At 42.4% G+C, this 15,094-nt stretch overlaps 1 protein-coding gene across 1 annotated transcript; it reads right to left on the bottom strand.

Moving 5' to 3' along the window:
• Positions 1 to 916: 916 nt before the first annotated feature.
• Positions 917 to 2,031, bottom strand: LOC143208486 (uncharacterized). Its single transcript, XM_076422957.1, has 2 exons — positions 1,908 to 2,031; positions 917 to 1,854 (listed from the first exon to the last, which is right to left on the bottom strand). Exons 1-2 carry the CDS (start codon positions 2,029 to 2,031, stop codon positions 1,043 to 1,045), a joined length of 936 nt encoding a protein of 311 aa, XP_076279072.1. The 3' UTR covers positions 917 to 1,042.
• Positions 2,032 to 15,094: the final 13,063 nt, after the last annotated feature.

The following is a 15,094-nucleotide window of genomic DNA, read 5'->3' as shown; positions in this document are numbered from 1 at the left end:
CGGTCACTTAAGGATACCGATACGCGTGTACGATAAAACGAAGAATGCGCGTCGTATCGACCGTAAATCGCCTATTACTCGAGTCGAGTGATCATCGTTGCCGTTATTCGTCGCAACCGATGACCTAAGCGCTCATTGTGACTCCTGCGGTGCAATTATTACCGCGCCTCCCTTAACGAGTACGACTAAACTCGTGACCGAGAGATACGAGACTCGTCCAACTTTAGACGTCGCCGTCTACAAATAATTAGTATTACACAAGATCGGTATCACATGGTTATTGCACAAGGTAATGTGCACTTGTTCGGCCACGTGTCTCGAAAGTGCATCCCACTGGTTTTCTGTTCAGTTCCTAATCTACACAATCTCCTATTTACATTGAAAAATTGCTTGATTGCTGTCAAAGTTTAGGTAACCTAGCTAATCACAACATGGTCAATCACAGTACGCACAGCTTAATTGCTAATTCCATAACGAGAACTTTCACGCTGAACTGGACGGTCGCAGTTTCTTCGAGGAACGAGTATCCAAGTTAACACTAAACTTACCGGACATTAAAAGCGATTAAAATCTTTAATTATAAAAATGACTAGGCTCCGTTTAACTAGATTTTCTAGATCATAGAAATACATAATTTTAATAATTGTAAAATGAAAAATATAATACCGGCTGTGGTAGGTTTAGTGTTAACGAACGGAAAAGATAGACCTGTAGCTACGAACTACGTTATATACTCAACTGTACGCTATAAACAATTAAAAGCTACTATAATCAATTAGAAGTTAACGAAATGATATGAAGCGCGCAGTGGCTCGGTGGGTAAAGCGCGCGACTGCGGACTCCGTGGTCGCGGGTTCGATCCCGACGCCGGCACATGGAAAAATATTATTCCATGTGCCATTTAAACTGTGGTGCCCAAGGTGGTTCGGAATCCACCTTGCAAAAAAAACTGTAGGTCCCGTCGCTAAAAAACCATCCTAACAAGCTATAAATGCGACGTTAAAATAACCAAATAAAAAAAAGTATCCTATACAATATCTATCTACAGGTCCATCAAGTCCGCAGATATCTCCGGATACTCCAAGGCGAGGCTACTGCGTACAGCTTCGTCGAAGCTGGTAGCAGCGGCAGAATGCAGTTCCGTTCCCTCGCTAGTCCAGAAGTTCAAATCTGCCAGCAGAGACAGATGCTTCGAATCGTCATGGTCGCCACGCGACTTCGAAGCATCTTGTACGTCTGCACTGACAGACGAACTGTACGAATTATACGCAACATGACTGATCGGACAGTACTGTTCATCATACCATTGTTGCGTATAATCGCACGACTGTTCCTGAGGGAACTTTCGTGCTATCTGCTCCGTCGATCCTTGGAAATATCCGTATCCCTGATCGAAGAAAGTACTTCCATCAGCGACGCAGTTCTGCGATCCGGTCGTCGGCAATGTACAAACTCGACCGCCATATTGGTTGCAGTTGAGATGTACATTGCATGGAACGTTTGATACATTACTGTGTAATGACCAAGTTGTAGGCGACCAGGTTACTGCAGACGAAGGCAAGGAGTGCGTGGTTTCGCTCTTCTTCTCGCTGCACGAAGAAGGCGAAGTGTCCTTGCGAGATCTATTTTTTGTGTAAGCGTTGCCTTCGAGATTTGATACCTTCTTGTACTTCATACGCCGGTTCTGGAACCAGATCTTGATCTGACGTTCCGACAGGCATAAGGCAGCAGCCATTTCGATCCGACGAGGACGGCAGAGATAGCGACCGCGGTGGAACTCCTTCTCCAACTCCACCAGCTGCGCGCTCGTGTATGCCGTGCGGGTTCGTTTGCCAGTTTGCTTCTTTGCGGGCGCTGAAATTCGAAAATTCGGAATTAGTACGGTATTATAATATTATTATGTATACAGGGTGTAGCACGCAACTGTTCGGAAAACCTGACTGTTTCGGCAACGACCAACGTGTTCGGAAGATGCCGGCTGCCGGAACCGGAAAAGGAAAATCCACGAGGAACGGTGTACGAGAAGGACATAGAGCAAAACAGAGATGTAGTCAATGCTTCACACCCACATTGGGCACTTCACTTTTGTTCCTCTGGTCGGTGATGCGTGGATCGATTGCGCACGAGTGATAGTAATAATCGCGAATCAATCTGTATCGCGTAAATTGCGGAGTGAGCACACTTCGTAATACGATTTCAACGAGCGTCGGACTGCATAAAGAGCATAACAAAAACGTCAATGGTAGCGAAAACGATTGTGAACAGAGCAGATAGCGAAGAGAGCCGACAAAGGCATCGCAGATGCCTTAAATAAGGAGGACTGGCGAATGTGAAGCATTGTAATTGGAGCTCGCGAATCTCATGATCCTTGTTTTCGTAAATTTGAAGGATTCATGATAATGATCCGTGTTGCTAAGCAGCGTCGAACAACGGCGATTCGCGATCCATCCGCGTGTTGACGTACGCGGCAAAAACCGGGTGACAATGCGAGCACCGGTCTAGCTAACCGAGACCGAATTCCACACAGCTTGAATCCTGAACACCGACTAATTTCTTCATTTCCGAAGTCATTGATTCACATTGCAGGCTCATTGATTAGACATCGATACGAGAAAGTTCATTTTAGGTAAAATCTGTAGTTGTTAGGAACAACGCCGCGCATGTCACATACAGCTACTCGAATTAATATTCGGACGCTCTTAAAAAGACGATAACGTTTTTAATACTGTACTATACGGTTTGAACTTTTTTTGGGAAGCTAGAGCAATTAGTTCACTACAGGATGTGAAAAGAAATTTTCTCAAAAATTGCAATTGATCGGAATTGTAGAAAAAATATTAGGTTGGAGAGAAAGTTCTTGCGGTTTTTATTATAAAATCAGAATAACGAAAACCGTGAGAACTTTCTTTCCGACCTAATACTAAAAGTTGAGTTTCACAACTTTTTTATGTGGACCTATATTGAAAATTCATACGTTTTGTAGATCTGTGTGGATTAAACATATTCTGAAAATTTCGTCAAAATCGGCCGACGTTGCAATGAGCTATAAACGTTTAAAGATTGTGAAAATTGCAATTTTGCAATTTTTCACGATTTTCGGCTTGTAACTACAATAAATCCAAGGATTCTTACATCTTTCAATGCCTGTAGTTTTTCCCGCATCAACCGATTTCGATGAAACCTTCACAGTGCATATAATTGATACAGACCTATAAAACGTACTTTTTAAATTTTCAATATAGGCTCACCTAAAAAAGTTGTAAAATGAAACTTTTAGTATTTTTTCTACAATTCTCCGATCAATTACAATTTTAGAGAAAATTTCTTTTCGCATCCTGTAGTAAACTAATTCCTTTAGCTTCTAAAAAGAAGTTCAAATCGTATAGTACAATATTAAGGAAGTAATCGTCTATTTTAGAGCGTCCAAATAATAATTCGAGTAACTGTACTTTACTCATTAAAGTTTTAATCACTAAATGCTTTGAAATAGGACATCGGTTAAATGGCATTAATTTTTTGAGCTTCTCGAATTTATTTTCGTGATTTTTTCTGATAAATACGTAAATCCTATATTGTACAGTTCATTTAATGGATAAACTCGAATTTTTCGAAATTGTGGCATGCGGCATATTTCCTGTCAACCATGAAAATTTGCGATGCACTGTGCGACAGTTACGTGCCACGCCCTGGATATATATAATATAACAATAATGTAATAATAATATAATTGCCTCGAATTGAGGGGAATTACACTCATTCTAGGTAGAGACACTCTGCCAGGTAGATGGGGAATGAGTAGAGTGGACGAAAAGTCATAATCTGGTAATTCTAGTAGTGGAATAGAAAAGAATTGAACCAGGCCTGTAAAATCTCAATGTTTATCGGGGAATTCACCTGTTATGGGTACGCAGGAGGTCTGTGAAAGGAAGGTATCAAGGGTGACCCAATGAAGAAACTTGTTTGCCTACGAAGAGACTACCGTTCCCGCTGTGCGGCTTACACGCCCAGTAATAAACCCGTGTTATTGGATTAAACGGGTCCTGTCGTGAATTTATTACCAAACGCTGGTCAGCGTTGGGAATGGCACAAAGAGCCGGTCTAATTGTCGAGCGTGCTCCAAAATTGAACAATCGACTCATTCATAACTGGCAATCGCCGCAATTTCAGGAAATCCCCGGAGTTATTTCCGGCTCTTCGCTCCTTTACAATTTACAAAGGACTTGCCCGAGCGGATGTTAGTTGCATTGATCAGTTCGGTAGAATATTTTCGTGTAATAAACGTGTAATAAAATTGCGGACCACTTTGTCTCCGCGACCATGGTAACGCCCATGGAAAATATTATATTTCCTCGACAAAGGTACCATTCATTGCACACAAACCCATGCAAATTATTGCGAGATTTTGTGCATTTATAGCAGAAAACTCGGTAGACAAAGCGTGAAATATAGGATTAGCAGAATTTGGAACATTTACAGGTTTGTAAAATAAACAATTTAATGTTTCCGGCGGCACAGGTTTGATCAAATGTTACTCGCTACAATTTTGCAATTGAAATTGTTCTCGACGTTTCAATCCAAATGTGGATCATTTTCAAGAGAAATTTTGCGTCTGTAAAATACTGTAAACTATAGTAATTGTTCAACAAAACCGGGTAATACCAATAAAACTTTGACATACTTGCTATGTGTAAACGAATTATATGTATAAATTTAATGATGGAACTTTTGAGAAAACTAATTAACACCGTGCCGGTAGACATTAAACAATACCATTACTCTTGTATGTGAGAACACTAGTGAAAAACAAATAATGCAACTTGTTATGTGAATTTACAGTTTTGTGTCGGAAATGTAGATGTACTTTCGACTCAGCCGATTGGAATTCGCTTACGTTACGAAATGCATGTCCCGCTTTTCAAAATTTTTTCTCCATTCCGAACGAGATAAGGCGCGTATTGTGACACGAGGATCAAACCGTGTGATTCTCCTGGTATTTTAGGACGTATCGGTGCCCGGAGGGCACGAGAACCGTTTCCAAGTATTCCTTATCGGCGGGAATAGATGCCTCGATTGCCACATTCTGATCGAAACAGTCGAAATATAAGAAACAATCGAACGTGCTAGAATGTTACAGGAGCTTTACACCTGGACGAAATGCTGGATATTTATATTACAACAAAAATATTTGAATTCATTGAATTAATAAGAATGAATACGAGCTCTGGATGTAGACATGTTTGAAAAATTGATTTTCAAGTTTCTTCGGTACTGACATTTATTATTGAAAATGATATAAATTTCAATTTTTTAGTTCGAAGAATTTCTACAAAATGTGAACCGTGGAATTTCTACAACGACTAATATAACTCGCGAAAATAACAAAATTCCCATTATTCTTTAAACACACCTCGCACACTAAAAATATTTGAATTCATTGAATCAATAAGAATGAATATGAGCTCAGGATTTAGATGTTTCGGAAAAATTGATTTTGAAGTCACCTCGGTGCTATTTAGTGAAAATATAAATTTCAATTTTCTAGTTGGTGGAATTTGTACAAAATGTGAATCGTCGAATTTCCAGAAAACGTAAATTATGGAATACGGGCAACGAGCAGTTAAAAAGCAGAATGAGCGGCAGATTGATCGGACTTTTCGACCAATAAACATGTCAGCACTGACCCGAGGATAGCAGTCCATCATCCGGTGACTCTGTTTTATGTAAACCTATGTAGAGCATCGACGAGCAAGCGGGCCGAGCGCCGTTTTATAATCCCTCGAGACTAAAGTCTCCTAAATGGGCAGCTCGTTAATCAAACTTGATTCAATGATGTCTACGGGAGAACCGTCTATTTGCCTAGAATCCGTGACGGCGGAGGGACGTTCTTGTTTAACATTGTCGCGTCATTTTAGCCCACCACCGACTAAAAATCCGTCCAGGTTTTTCTTAAACGCGATCTACATTCACCTTGCTACCTCGCGGAGTGGTAAATTTTTTGGCCGGTGTGTTTATCAAGTGGTCACAGACTTTTTCTTATCCACTGTACAAGCGCACTAATATTTCTAAGCGAATATTTAAACAAGGCTTACCAAATGAGACTGGAGAATTTCCTTCATGTTGGAACTTGCTGAGGAATGTGATTTGAACAATCTATTCGCGTACACTAATGATACGATATTTTAATACACGTGTTCACTGTTCGACGTACTCGATAAGAAGAACGGTCTCACCAAAGGCACGCAGTGCCACAGCTCGACGAACAAGGGACGTACAAGTCAAAACAACTTCTACATAGGTCAATAACACGATTAAGAGACGCGTTAAACAGGAAGCCGACATTCTCACAGTTTGAAGCGGCAGAATTATGAATGATATACCCAACGATGAGAAGAAGAAATTGTGTATATGGAAAATATGCATAAAATGAAAAAAAAATCGTATAGAATGGAAATATTCTAGGTCAGAAGAAACGTTTCATTTTGATATAGGCTTCGATAGAACAACGACAAAACTTCTAGGGGATAAATATTTAATCAATACTTCCGATCGTCGTCTTATCTCATCTAGAGGATCAAAATCAATATTGGATATAATTCCGCCGTTAAAATCGGAAAAGGATCGATGCCGAACCAATAGACTAGGAAGATCAGCGCTTCAAAGGAATCAACAAGTAACAGGATATCTACCTTGATTCGCTTCAGGAGTCTCGGCAGCGGGCGTTGGCTTCTGGGTCCCTACGGTTGGTTGTTGGCTCGTGTTAGGACTCTCGTGGATCGCCATCCCGTGTTGCTCTCCAGTGATCCATGCGGCTCCTCCAGCATTCGCCCAGAAGCAATTTTCATTAGTATTCGCCATTGGATTGTAATGGTAGTTGGCGTATTCCTGGTTCCAGCTCGACGAGGAAGCAGAGGAATCCCCGCTGATCAGAGACTGCGAGTAGACAGTGTCCAACGTAGACTTGACAATTTTCTGAGGCTGAGGATACTGAGATAACTCGGCGAAAGCCATGTTTGCACAAAATTACTTCTTCGGTATGCTCTTGACAAATAATACCTCCAGGACGAGTCCTTCCCAATTTATAGGTACCCGTGCGGTCAGTCTCGACCAATAGGCGTGCGACCATCCGCCAGAGCTTTAAATCTCTATTGTTTTCCGAATTGCACCACCACTGCCCACCTAGTCACCGAGCAGCCAGGCCCCATTTTCGGGCCAGGCCACACGATAAATCAAGAATATCGATTGCCGCGCCGTTAAGCCTGGGCTGTGTCGACTTCGGTAAACGATGCACCTGACTTCTGATTGGCGAAGAAGAGTCTCTCTGTGCGATGGAAACTCGATAACCATCCCTTCTTCTTCGACTTGCTTCGTCCAGGGCGTACCTATTTTTCCCCCCAAGATATTTCAGAGTTGAGGGGGTTGACTCGTTTCTAGGAATGCAAGCGTGGAATGAGCCTTCTCATTTCGCGATAATGCAAAGATGGGGTTTTTCAGTAGTCAAAAGCGCTAGATAAAAGATCAATCTAGTCCGCGATCGTCCTCGAAAATCCTATTTATACGATATTTTAAACGATATTGTGAATAATGGTACAGCAATTTTTAGTGGTGCCTCTCTGAGCCACCCCTCGACTGCTAAGGGTTAACCTATATTATCTTTAATATTATCAATAATGTTATGATTGGTCTATCCTTTTTATATTAATATTTATATAATAAATATGGGAATTATTTTTCTATTAAGAATTATAGGAGTTTGTATAGGAGTTTGTAGTAAGAATTATAGGCTATACGGTCTGTAGCTCAATCGATTTCTTATGAAGTAAGATTATTTTTAATTTAATTTTATTGATTAAAAGGTTTCCTTTATTAAGATTTTTTTAAAATTTCAGGGAAATATTAAATTTTTATTTATAGTTTATCCAATTTATTTGATATTTATGGTAAGAATGTTAATTGAGTTAAATCGAACTCCTTTTGAATTGGTTGAGGGGGAGTCTGAGTTAGTTTCAGGATTCAATACTGAGTATTTTAGGGGGTTATTTGCTTTAATTTTTATGTGTGAGTATTTAAATATTATTTTTATAAGATCTTTTTAATAACTATTATATTTTTAGTGTTTTATTTAATAACTATTAGGTTTATATTATCTATGTTATTCTTTACAATGTATGCGTGTGCATCGCGTCGTGCGTCGTGCGGCACGCAGCTCTCGTGGGGGAAGCTTCCCACTACTATAAATTATAACGATGAAGTCTAAAAATAAGAGTGGGGGAAGAACCAAAGCGGGGAAGGTGCCTCGAATAGCTCCGGAGCTACTCGTTGGAACTGCCTGATATAGGTATCGAGGAGAAATTGTTGGCAGCTGAAACTTTTATGAGAAATATGCATTTCTTACTGCTGTTCCTAAAACAATTGTATCTCTTTCAAACAATTTATTTTCTGCGCGGATGTTCCAGTCTTGATCTAGCCACAACACACTAATCGTTATCAGTTAGCCGATCCGAATTGTCCAATAACGGTGAACTCCTGGAAACGACTGAGGTAGGACAGATGGAACCCCTTCCCTCACCCCTTTCACGGATTACAGACCCATGACTAGTTGGCATCGATATAATACGCTAAACTGTGCTCTATACCTAACAACTGTTACTTACCTCCGCCAGACTGGAGCCAGGCTCGACCCGGCTTTTGTTCTCACTTTTATGCATCTTGCCGGCCATTGAAACGCGTAGTCGTAATCTGATGGAAAATGCTAGCAACAGGCACTTTCTCCAACAAGTCATTTTACAGCATTTTTTTCCAAACACAGAACTGTTGTCGGGGAGGGCATCGCTTTTAGTCAAAGTAGTTACTAAATCCAGTGTACTTCCCTTTCCTTTTTATTGATAGTTAAACTAGATGCTAGAATAAGATAATAGAATAGCGTCGGGCATAAACAGCGCAGTGTGCTCATTGAGTGAACAGTCAGGCGACCATCCTCTGGCTCGTTTGGAGGCGGCCAGGAAATCCCACCTTTAGATCGGTAAATCGTTGGATCGGTTCGTTTTCCGCAGGTCCAGGGACGCGAAACCGAGAAATTGATCAGCGTCATTCTGTCCGACCATTCCTGAATGCTCCCGGTCTCTCCCCCTTTCCTTCAACCCCGCTGGATCCTATATTCGCTTTTTCTCGACTCCACCCCCTCCCGGTTGCTCTATTTTCTCCTTTCTTCCCAGTTTTCCCTTCTCACGGAATCAGCCATTCTCCGTCCGCGCCGAGAGCTGTCTGCAGGTCGCGTTCTCCACCCCCTCACCGTCGGGGTTTCAACCCCCAAACCACATCCACCCCCCGTGGATGCTTCCTCCTGCTCCTCGAGCGTTCTCTTTTTCAACGTTGGATCGTGCTGTAGACAAAGATCCGTTCGAACGAAAAAGGAATGCCGCGCGTGAGCCGCGCGGGGGTGGCACAAAGGAAAAAAGGCATCCTCCCCGTTGCTTCTTTCGCTAATTCCCTTCTTAGCGACCGGTTTTTCGCACGCGAATATCCCGGGGCACTGTTCTCCACGGAAATCCGTGCTACCGGACCGTTCGACTCGGTTTTCGGACTGTTCGAAGAGCTGAAATTGCTGTACGAGTATTTTGGTTGTCCACGAACTCTATAGGGAGTTGCGAATAGTTTGCAAATCTGTTCATTTTACTGCAATGGAAGATGGAAGTCCACAGACTGAGGCTGTCTTCATTATTTTAAAGAAACAGGGTGGTTTTTTTAGTGACGGGTTAAAATGCGGCAAGGGGCCGAAGGAAAGAAAGAATCTTACTATCTGATAGACTGCCCTCTTATTGGGTTGGTACCGAGCTAACCGATGCTAGGCCTTCAGCATTATGTTATCACCTCCATTTCGATGATCCCCAGTGCCGATTCGCGGCTCGAGCAAATTACAATCCCAATTGCGACGACCCCGACGAAACACGGTATTTCGCAGAACCACGGGCTGGTGCAGGTTCCTGGAAATTTTGCAAGAAGGAGAGGGACTGAACAGGAAAAGCCAGGAAAAGGGGGCGAAGGGATCGGCTAGAATATGGGGGGAGATAGCATGAGAAGGCGAGCATAGGTATAGAGAGAAAGGCCGTGTAAGGCGGCTGAGGTGCAGGGTGAAGGAGGACAGGAAGGGGGACGATGGTAGCCTGATGACAGAGAGAGAGAGAGAGGAGAGGAGGGTTGGTCGCTCGAAGGGAGGGTAAACCTTTCCCGACCCTTAGCAACGCTCTCGCGACGCGCTATCCTGTGGATAACATCAGCGGCTTCAGGCCAGGAAATGAAAATCGCGCCGACACTGTTTAATTTAGATAAAAGCATATGTTACACGGCGACTAGTGCCATGGAGGGAAAGGGGGTTGCCACGTTCCAAGACCTCCCTCCGAAGGAATTCTTTAGACGCGACCTCGAGGGCTGGTGTTGATTCGCGGTTTTCTATTACCGCGTCTCGCGCAGGACGTTTTACGGCCTCTGCTTTATGGCAGTGAGACGCGTTTAGATAAAAATATGTCTCCGCTCCTCTCACTCTCTTTCCTAACTTTCAACCTGTGAATCTCGAACGGTGGGTTAGACATTTATTCTCTTTGTGAATATGTTTAATTGTTTAACTCTAATGTATTCACTGTTTTAAATTAGATTTACTCGTTTTTGTCCTAAATGCATAAAATCCGCTGTCAAGACTATTGTGAAGAGGTGACCGGTAGTTACTTTCCCAGATTTAAAAATGGATGTTTGCGTTAATGGATCTGAATTGTTCAATTTTATATCATTTAATAAATCACTTTCAATCCGTAGAATTTTCTCAATTGCTGTATCAAAGTGATGACCGAAAGTTCACAAGAAGTTTCCCCGAATCGACGCGCAAACAGAGCTTCCACGAACAAATGCAATTGAACAAGGACAACTAACTGTGCGTCAGCCCTCTTAAATGTCGACTGCATTCGATTCGAGGTATCCAGGTAAATATCGAGGACTCGGATCTCGTAAATCGGCGATGTGGCAATCGCAGGAGGATCGACACGGAGGATTTTCTATACTAATCTGCACGGGGGAGGGAAGTTAAAACGCCATAAATTACCGGGAGGTCTGCGACGACTGCTCGCAGACAAGTGCGATCCTTCGAAGGATTAGACTGGCGGTTGATAAGGCGTTTACGTCCTCGTTGGTCTTACGTGGAACGAGGTTTACGTCCTCGTGAAAGCGGCTTGACTCTTCACGGCGACGGCTGATCCGCAACGAATCGATGCAAACGAATGGAAAACTCCTCGGCATGGATTAACCGCCATTGCGTAAAAGCCGATTACGCCGCCTAATTCCTCCGGCCCGCTCTTGTTCTCCTTTATACGTACCGTGGAACGATCTACCTTCGATTTCTGCACGAAATAATCCTCTGCAGCAAGTGCAGGTTTCGTATCGGGAACGTCGACGAAATTAGTTCGTTCGTAAGTCATTGAATCTACTGAATCTTGATGCACGCGAAATGAGAGAATTGTTTAAATTACATTTTCCGTTCTGACTGCGAACTGAAAAGTAGTTATAGGTATGTACATACGATAAAAGAAAAAGGGATTCAGGCGAACTATGCCGCGTGTGTTGCATGTGTCCCACTTCCCTAATGCTCGCCGATAAACAAGAGGTGAAACGCCTCGGGGAAAATCAGTCCTAACGTTATCGGACATTGTCTCCATTAGATGATTATGCAGAAATTCCTTTAGTAACAACTGTGTCTAAAGAATACATTCTTCCTATCATACTAAACAATATGAAACACTTTCAGTCGCAGTGATTAAAATGTCTGTATCCCGAAAACTGTCGTAGAACAAAGAAGAAAATGTATATTTTTTGTATGGTTGCATTGATTTTAATGCTAGAAAGGAAGGCGTAACGATCACATTTGTTAGACTCGCAAAACGGTAGATCGTCGTCGCTAAAAATGGCCGTGTGTTCGCAGATATTTAATGATCATTTTATTCATCGATTCCATCGTCCGGGGGAACGATAAAATTTTCATCGGCAGAAATACGAAATTAATTTCGGGTCTCTCATTCCTCGTCATCCAGTGAGAAGGGTCTCCGCTTGTGTCTCCGTGTTTCCCAATGGCGGCGAATTTTCCCGGTGCCCGGATTTCGAGATCGACGAGCCGTACCTCTGCTTTTGTATAATGTAATCTAGAAGTTTGACAGGGTCTGACGGCGGATTGCCTTCGGCAACGGCGACGGGAGAGTCAGGCCAGTCGGCGAGAGAGACGGAAACAGGGAAACGGTATACGAAGAATACTGAAGCTTCAAGGGGCGACGGGACGGGACGGCGGGGGGTAGACACCCCTGGATCACGGGATTATTTCGAGTATAGAAAAGTAATTACCACTAAATTATGCTGAAATCGCTAAATGCTTCCTCTGTTACTCTATTCCAAATTTGCGGTGACGTATTGTTCAGAAGATTCCGGCTTGAAAGAATTTTTTATTCGATTATTCATTTAAATACGTGAACTGAAAGTTTGATTGAAATGTGCGTTTCGCGAAGAACAAATTTGTATAGTGTCACTGATTTCTCATGTTTGCATAAAAACCCGCAGTCAAGATATGGCACATTATGTTGGACGAAGTCCACAAAAATATCTACTACTCTCCAACAAATTAGTAAAGGAGCAAAACTACCCCTTAACACTAAACCTACCGAACACTAAAAGGATGAAAATGTTTTAGCTTATAAAAATAACATGACTCTATTTATTTAGATTTTTTGCCATTTTTATTACAATATGTGCTTGGATAAAGAAGTCGATCGACACAATTTCCGTGTAAGCAACTTAATAATTTTAATAATTGTGAAATCAAAAATATAAAACCGGCAGTTTGACCGGCAGTGGTAGGTTTAGTGTTAACGAGTCAGACTCGTGATTTTCTTTCCTCTTCTACGACACTATTGGGGATAAAGACGTTCTAAATTCTTTCGATTTTTCTGCTGTTTTAAAATGCACCAGCTCAATGCAAATTGCAAATTTCAGCCCTGGGAGGGCTCAAGAAATTAAGGGAAGTTCTTTGTGGCCAGTCAGATCAAAATGTCGAATAGAACGAAAAGGTAGAAAGACTCGAAGCAGAACCGGCTCTGTCCGGAGGGTTCGTTGCCGATCGTTTCGCAGAGCGAGGACTCGCTGTTCGAGGCAAGAAGCAGCCGCGGATATGACGTGTTTTTATCGGCGGAACCGCGGCGAGGATCGAAGCCTAGGTCGCCCGTCAACTTCGAGCCGGATACGGAGATCCCAGCGAGCAGATAGAAAAGGCATCCCACTTTTATACTCTGGAGGTTAAAGTTTAGGAAGTTATTTTGACTTTCTGGGGTGAAGCTACCCCCGCCCCGCCACCGACACTTTGGTTGACGTCTCGTGTCATAGTCATCCCCTGCGTCGATTTTCTCCCTTTTTCAGCTATCTACGTCCTCCCTTACCCCTAAATTCTAACCATTTAGATCAACCAGTCGTTTTGCAAGAAACTCCCTCGCATTTGTTTAATAATCTCGAGTTGGCTGGAAACAGGAGTGCACCTTACCTCGTTTAACGTGGCAGATGGCTAACGAAATCGTTTCTAATTTTTCTTCCAAGATTTTATCGAACCTCGTGGATTTATGACAAAAACGAGCAGTTGCAATTTCACTTAGCGTAAAGATTGAAAGAATTGAATATCACCATCTATACTACTTTAGATCCAGCAAAATTGTTAAAGCGAGGAAGCTCGTTAGTGGCTCCTGTATCTTATCACAAATACAGAACATTTTTATTTTGCATAAAGATCCGCAGTCCACCTTATGATTAACGAATGCTAAGTAGCAACCGCTCCGCTAAAAGGGTACGAAGTATCATGAACAAAGTATCGGAAGCTAAATACAAGTACCCGACGAAGTGCACTAAACTGAATTTCATTAGTGACTGCGGACGTTTCAAGCGATCCATCGGCAGATAATAGTTCTTCCTAATGTACTAATTCCGTTTTCCTGCGACAAGCAATGACGTGGTCCCTTCCCTTCACTAATTACTGTAAAATTCGCAATGAATCAGAACAAGTGAGTCCTCCAAACAAACCATAAAACCTAAGCCTTTGCGGTTCCACGTCGAGTCAGACTCGACGTTAACTTTTGCACCGGTGGTTTCTTATTTCATCGATTCCCATTATATTCACAACTAATGAATATTATTATTATTACTAATAACAAATGGAAGCAATGCCATCTCTACACGAAAAACGAAATTATTTTCCGAACGATCTAATAATAATTATCATTTTGTAAGAAGTTCACTCTCGAAAAGGTCACGCACTGTCAAATAAGCTGTGCAGCGTCCGTGTCAGAGGCAAAATGGCGTCGCAAACGATAGTTGGCCGCATCTCACGATGGTCAGCGTGTTAATACTCCATTTCTATTCGCGAGGTTTCTTTTCTTCGTGTTCTAAGAAACGTGTACACGGATCCGGTGCATTTTGCGTCCGCGTCGTTTCTCTTTTTGCGGCCGCGGAATTTCGCCGTCCGTCCGCGTCCGCGGCAACCATTTTTCTTTTCCCGCCTCTCGTCTCCTTCTTGTCCCGTGTCTCAGCGACCGGCAAAAAACTTGGCAATTTTATAACGGAAGTTGGCTGAATACAAAATCAGTCGGCTGTCGCTCTTCACGGCCAACTTGTATCGTATTTTAATGGAACTGACTCTCGGTGACGACGCGTCCCCCGATTCTTCCGCGCAAATTCTTCGACTAGTCGCCTTGGACGATTCGAGTCTGTAATGATAAATTACCACGCCCGGAACGATCCTCTTTTCCATTAAAACCCCCTGGTAGATCAATTCCGCGCAATGATTCGCGGGTACTCGTTTTTCGTAGATCCTACGTTTTCCGTTTTCTTAGATCAAGGCTTTACTTTACCAATAATTGATCCTCGCGAACGTTGTTTTATCTAATTTCACGTAGAAGGAGCCTCTTTCTTAGATCAATTTCGCGGAATGATTGCACATTTACCTCCAAGATAAAAAAAAATGTATTGGTTTATAATTAAGATATCAGAGATAGATAATCAATATAGCGAATGTTTTAATGTCACG

The sequence above is a fragment of the Lasioglossum baleicum genome, chromosome 4 (assembly GCF_051020765.1).
Source record: "Lasioglossum baleicum chromosome 4, iyLasBale1, whole genome shotgun sequence".
Taxonomy (NCBI): domain Eukaryota; kingdom Metazoa; phylum Arthropoda; class Insecta; order Hymenoptera; family Halictidae; genus Lasioglossum; species Lasioglossum baleicum.
This window is presented reverse-complemented; position numbering and strand designations above follow the sequence as displayed.

What these genes read in the sequence shown, in the direction of transcription:
- LOC143208486 (XM_076422957.1), bottom strand. Translation starts at nt 2,031, where the DNA reads ATGTCCTTCTCGTACACCGTTCCTCGTGGATTTTCCTTTTCCGGTTCC. An exon ending in ACAGTTGCGTGCTACACCCT is followed by an intron (nt 1,855 to 1,907) that starts GTATACATAATA and finishes TTCGAATTTCAG; the next exon opens with CGCCCGCAAAGAAGCAAACT.